This window comes from Ailuropoda melanoleuca, chromosome 15 (genome assembly GCF_002007445.2).
Source record: "Ailuropoda melanoleuca isolate Jingjing chromosome 15, ASM200744v2, whole genome shotgun sequence".
NCBI lineage: Eukaryota > Metazoa > Chordata > Mammalia > Carnivora > Ursidae > Ailuropoda > Ailuropoda melanoleuca.
This window is the reverse complement of record NC_048232.1, coordinates 87,309,023-87,315,345: the sequence shown is the minus strand read 5'-3', so window position 1 is coordinate 87,315,345 and position 6,323 is coordinate 87,309,023. Positions and strand designations below refer to the sequence as shown.

Below are 6,323 nucleotides of genomic sequence, written 5' to 3'. Positions count from 1 at the left end.
CACCCCCCACCCCTGCCCCTGTGCCAACGGTCACTATGCACTGACCGCATCACTTTGTGATTATACTGGCTCCCAATTAATGCTCTAACCAGAGGGCAAGCCTCCGAATGGAGCTTTGGAGCAGACTTGCCAGTCTAGACATGTGGGAATGTTCCATGAAAGAGAAATAAAGTTTTATCATATGAAAAACAAATGTGCCAGGCCCCAGTCACTTTAAATTTGCAAACGTCTCCCTTGCGAGACACACGGATACTGTCCATGGCACCTGCTGGGGCTCCAGGCCACAAAGTCAAGTAACACTCCCCCCTCCCCGGGTGTTCACGCCTCACAGAGCCTGTGTTTAGGTGGGTGCTGGGGGGGGGCTTCTGACACCCACTTCCCACATGGCGCCCTCCCTATCAGCCCACCAGGCCCCCGCTCGAAGGGAAAGCGGGAGCCCAGGAGTGCAGGGAGAGCAGAGGGACTTGAGGTGACTCGCAGCCTAAGGTCTCTTCCCAGGTGAAGCTGAGCAAAGCCCGAGGTCGAACTCCCAGTGGGCTCAGTGCTGCCTCTCCCTCGGGAGGTGGCAGGGCCTCACCTCTGCAGCGGTCATTCAGGTACGGGTCCTCCTGTTCCTCCTCGATCTCCGAAATCTTGGCTGAGGGGAAAGAGAGGCAAAAGGGACATTTATCCAAACACAAGGTCCCATCATGTCTCCACAGAAACCCTGAATTCTTTTTCTCCCTATAAATCCCAGGCAGTCGTGCCCGTTTGGGGAGCTCAGGGATTGCCGCGGGACAATAGGCATTCACACGTTACTTGCCTATTTCAGCAAATAGGCCACCACGGTCCTGCTCTGAACTGGACCATGGCCCCCGAACCTTAAACAACACACCTGGTAAAAGCATGTTGTTATGGGTTGAATGGTGTCCCCCGTCCAGAAGATGTTGGAGCCCTAACCCCAGGACCTGCGAATGTGACCTTCCCCCGGAAAAGGGTCTTTGCAGATGATGGAGTTAAGGTGGGTGAGGATGAGCCCCCAGCCGGTATGCCTGTGTCCTTACGGACAGAGGAGAGTGGACGCAGACACAGACACGCACAGAGGCAAAATGATATGAAGGCACAGGGAGGAGATGGCCAGGGTGCATTCGAGGCCACTAGAAGCCAGGAGAGCGGACCAGGGCAGATTCTGCCCGCAGCCTCGGAGGGACGCAGCCCTGCCAACGCCTTATCAGGGGCGTCTGGCCTCCAGACTGGGAGACAGAACATTCCCGTTGTTTAAGCTCCCCCCCAACTCCAGTCCATGGGGCATTATTACGGCAGCCCCAGGAAATGAGTACATGTCTACAGTCTACCTGCAAAGCTCGGTTCAGGGCAGGCCATGAGTAGTCCCTCACTGGGTTCATTGGGACGAGGTGTCGGACCGTCTGCTCTGTGGGCGGAGCGCTCGGCAGAGACAAGGCCCCTACTCTCAGCAGAAACTTCAACAGCTCAACGGGAGACAGAGGGACCAGTGGCCTCCCCTAATTTAATCTCACCGGGTGGCTTTCCGCTGCTAGTTCCGGGGTAAGAGAAGAAACGGATTCGTCCCTTCAGCTTGCGTAAGATAGCCAAGGGCGGGAAGGATCCCTAAAAATCCCGGAAAACCATGCCCTGGGAAGTCGAGGCCCCTTCCACAAGAGAAGACGGCAGCGATCGCAATTCAGCACGAGTCGACGGGTGTGACCACGATGGGCAGGAAAGTGTGAATCTAAGTGCACCCACCACACACTCGTGCCCACGGGAGAGAAGCCAAAAGAGACGCAGAGAAAACAAGGAAAGGAAATGTGACCTAATGGAAACGATATTTCTGCGTCAGTTTCCTCTTCCGTCTGCTTTCTGTAGCTTCTAAAACGCCCACAGTGCATGTCACACAACACAGGGAAAAATAAACATTATCAAAAAGAAACATATTAGTAATTCCGCTATAAAATTCAATACAACATAACTTACATACACTGGGCATAAGGCAGTCTTTTTTGGGGGCTGCTAAAATGTGGTCAGGGTCCCTAAATGGACCTTTCGCTTGGCCAGGAGCTAAGCAAAAGACCTTCAGAGCGTGAATCATCCCTTCTACGCTACGGGGCTGGGAGCGCCTTTGCTAGGGTTAAACTTGAACTCTTGGCTCACTTGGGGCATTCAGTTGAGGCCAAGGCACAGGCCGGGGTGCCCGCCAGGAAGACCCATGAGAAACTACCTCTTGCCCAGGTAAGGAGGCCAACAAGTTTGCACAGTGTCCTGTGGGAGCCAGCGAGGCTGGCACAGAGACACCGCCATTTCTACCAGAAAGCGAATCCCCAACCTGGGCTTCCCCAGCCTCCATCTGCCCGTCTATAGAATGGGGATAACCAATATATGTCCCAGAACAGTTCCTCCCAAACTCCGTGCAGTAAAGGACAGGGCTCTTTCCCCCATCGTAGGCCAATACCTTGATAACATGTAAAATAAAACAAATTACCAGAAAAATCAAGCTATGAGAACAGACATATAAGACCCCATTTAGATGAAACAGACATAAGTCACGCTATCAAATGCTTATAAAAGTTTCTAAAAGCTTTCTCTCAACTGCTGTACTTATTTTGTTAGAGGCCAGCAGTGGTCTGTAGACCCTCTGTTGGCCCCGCACAGCACACAGTAGGCCCACGGTAAACACTCATGGGAGGAAGGAAGGCGCGTCTGTGTCTGCGAAGAGGAAGGGCAGGGAGTCCCCACAGAGACTCTGGGAAAAGTCTGGGGCAAGAATTGAAGCAGATAAAAGACAGAAGAGAAATAAGACATCTGGAACGGCAGTAAAGCTCAGAGATCGTTATGGAAACAAGACATAAATCAACAAAAATCCTCCCCAGAGACACAGGAGAAATTCTCCACCAGGACAAATAGTTTGGGTTTGTTTAAAGTAAAATGTCATCTCTGGTTTCAAAAGTCAAGGAAGAAGCCAGAATGTGGTTCCAGACCTTCTTCATGACTGAGATATCTGAAATCAGCCCCATGGCATCCATGAAAAATTAAAAACAGAGGGAAACTGGTTTGCTTGTCCCAGGACCACAAAGCCACCGGGGTCATGAAGCCAGGGTGATGGGCAGCCTGACTTAGGGAGCACGGATCTGCGAGCTCCCCCTTCCTAAGGCCTTCCTGCCCTTTACCCACCAAAGCTCCCTTGAAGCTGTCCTTGGGGTCAATTGCCCCTTTGCTGAACAAATATCTATTAGTTAAAAGAGCATAGCCAGCTAGGAATGAGTGGTACCACAGCCCACCTCTTATCAACATATCATTGGCACCAGGTGGAGAGAGAAAGGGCACTGGCCAAGGGGCGGAAGGCCAGCGTTCTCCCTCCTCTGTGTGTTGGCCATGTGACCTTGAGTGTCAGGCCCTCATCCCTGAAATGAGAGCGAGGCCAGCCACCATGCTGCCCAGGGCTATCGGGGGACAAGGAAGAATCGTGATGGGAAACATTTATGGAGTCACCCCAAATACTCTATATTCATTCTCCCATATAATCCTCCCAGAAACCTTAGGAAGCAGGACTATAATTACTCCCATTTCACAGATGAAGGAAATGAGGTCTGGATACGTCAGTTTACTTAAAATACATGTTAGGACAGAGACATGAACCCGGATTTGTCAGATCCCGGGTCCCAAGGCTTTGGTCCCACTCCTGGGCAGTGGCTCTCTCAGATGAGGTAATGGACATGAAACTGCTCTGACACCTAGAATCCATCTATGCTGAGTTAAGGCAACAGCAAACGGGCGTGCCCACGCTCCCTGTGATGGTTAATTTTATGTTAACTTGCTTGGGTCACAGTACCCGGAGATATGGTCAAACACCGGTCTGTATTTGCTGTGATCATATTGTAGATGAGATTAACATTTAAATCAACACACTTTGAGTAAAGCCGATTGGCCTCCACAATGTGGGTGGGCCTCGTCTAATCAGGTGAAGGCCTGCAGAGAAAGCTCTACCTCCTCCATGCAAGAAGGAATTCTGCTAGCAGATGGCCTTTGAACTCGAGCTGCAACATCAGCTCTCTCTTAGGTCTCTGGCTGCTGGCGCAGCCTGCAGACTTCAGACTTAACGGCCCCCACAATTGAGAGAGTCAATTTCTTAAAATAAATCTCTATATATGTACACACACACACACAACCTATTGGTTTTGTTTCTTTGGATAGAACACTGACTAATGCACTGCCCCAAAGGGAAAGGGGGGGATTACCTGCTTCTTGGATGTCCCTGATGTCGCTGGGGGCAAAGTCTGCCGTCTCCTGGCCCTTGACGCAGCACGCCCGGAACACCAGCCCGCACTGGTAGCCGACCATGAGGGTGTACTCGCAGCTCTGGCCCTGGGCCTGGGCCGCCCTCCCCAGCAGGCAGCAGTGGCAGCACCTCTGCAAACACAGGCGGAGACTCAGGATGGAGAAGCCACCCAGTACAGCAGAGCCCCCAGGCCTCTCTGATCCCCGTATGCACTCAGCCTGCACAGCGACGACATGGCGGCACTTAGCTCTCTCTTCTGAACGCTGGCAGTAAGCAGCTCAGCCCCGAATCTCACAGATCCCGGTTTTGAAAGGAACCTTAAAGGGGCTTGCACCCAACACGGACCCCACCACACCGGACTGACCCCCTCAACATCTCTGCCCCGCCCCCCTCATATTCCTCCAGGAGGAATTAGCTATGACAGGGACCCACTGAGCGTCACACGAGAGCTCCCCGAGGGCCCCCTCCTTGTGTGTGGTCTAAGATTTCTCTACCATGCCCAGAAAAATGAACATGCATTTGTCTCCCCCCCCCACCCAGCTGCAGGTGGTTTGGGCAGCAGGAAGCGCATCGTGCCTTTGAAAAGCACGAGAACCTCAAGACAAGTCAAGCGAGGGACAGCATCACTGCCTGTCACCCAGACCCTGGTGTTCCTGAAAGTGACACCCGAATCCTGGGGACGGCATTCAGCCCCATACACGAAGAGCCCCACTTCAAACCTTACTATCCAAAGAAAGGCACAGGACTTTCCAAAAGGTCCAGGCAGGAGCCAGGAGGTGTGGCTTTGCCTGAGTGTCTGCGGGGGTTGATGGGTCTTCCATCCTCCAGGTTCTGCAGCCCCCGTGCCAGAAAGAGGGGGGCCTTCCAGGGCATGAGTAATCCTTCCCGGAAACACAAATCACCCATCTGCCAAAGCGGCCTGTTCCTACTCCCGTTAGAATATTCCGTGCCTTTTCCGCACCTCCCTTTCTCTCTAGTCTGGGGACAAGGGCAGAGCTGTCTGTTGGGCAGATGGCGTCTGCCAAGCCCCAGCCCTGCCCGGGGAGGCGGTCGCTGGACGCCCAGGCTCCTGGCTCCAGGGCCCCCCTTGACCAGACCTCCCTCCCCTCGCCCCACCCAGCTCCTTCACACCAGAAGCTTCCTCCCAGGAGGGCCCACAAAGGCTGAGGGTGGGGGGAGAAGCTCTGGGACCCCCCCCCATCTCCTCCACGTGGAACCTCCCTCCACGCTAATCTGAGCGAAGAGAGAACCCTCAGAAAGGAACCCACACCCCCTCCCAGAATTCAGACTCCATTCCGAGTCATGCTCCTTGAAATCGCTTCCCAGCCTTCCTCACTGGGATTGGGAAATCTTTCTTCCTGGGAACGCAGCTCCGGCAGGAAGCCGGCTGACCAGGTTAACTGTCCAGAGCTCCTTCTGGTCGGGCTTGTTTTTCTCTCGCAGTGGGCGGTGAGGGAGGGACAACCTAGTTAATTTGCAGTTTGCAGGCCCTGGAAAGTGGTCAGGAACTCCTCCACCCCCATGGGAAGATGCAGACCTTCGACTGGGACAGAGGCCCCGAGGGCCCCAAAGGAGCCGCCGCAGACCCAGGATGGACGGCAACACTCACTCAGCGCTCAGCTCCCCCCGGGCCCGATGGACCCAGTGCTGCCTCGCAGACCCCTCCTCTCTGCTGGTCCCGAAAGTACCCTGGCTAGGCCACTTTGGAGTGGGGGCCTCCTGAACCTCCCTTTTCTCTTCTAGGGCAGTTTTAGAGGTCATGTGTTCTTGGAGGCCCTCCTGGGGGCCCCCTCTGAGCTCCAGGCTCCACCTCACCCTGGAGGACGGGAAAGCTTCAGGGCCTCCTACTCCTGGGCTCGGGGTGGGAGGGCCTGCCTTGAACTGTGAAGAGGGCTCTGAAGGCCCCGGAGCCCAGGCCATCTCTGCTCTGATCTCTGCATTCCGGCTCGAAGCCCGGGAACCGACGTCCGCAGGGCAAGGCGGGGTCTCCTCCCTGTCGTCCAGGGTTTACTCACTAAACTGCAGGGCGTGGGGGACCCAAGAGGCCCCCCAC

General features: G+C 54.5%; 1 protein-coding gene across 2 annotated transcripts in view; it reads right to left on the bottom strand.

Moving 5' to 3' along the window:
- FBLN1 (fibulin 1) overlaps positions 1-6,323 on the bottom strand; it is an 81,269-nt gene that overhangs the window by 52,004 nt on the left and 22,942 nt on the right. For both annotated transcript variants that reach the window (XM_034643581.1, XM_034643580.1), the window contains exons 4-5: positions 4,230-4,401; positions 578-637 (exon numbers count right to left, since the gene is read on the bottom strand). In XM_034643581.1, the coding sequence (XP_034499472.1) occupies positions 578-637; positions 4,230-4,401 (232 nt within the window). The remainder of the gene's footprint in view (positions 1-577; positions 638-4,229; positions 4,402-6,323) is intronic.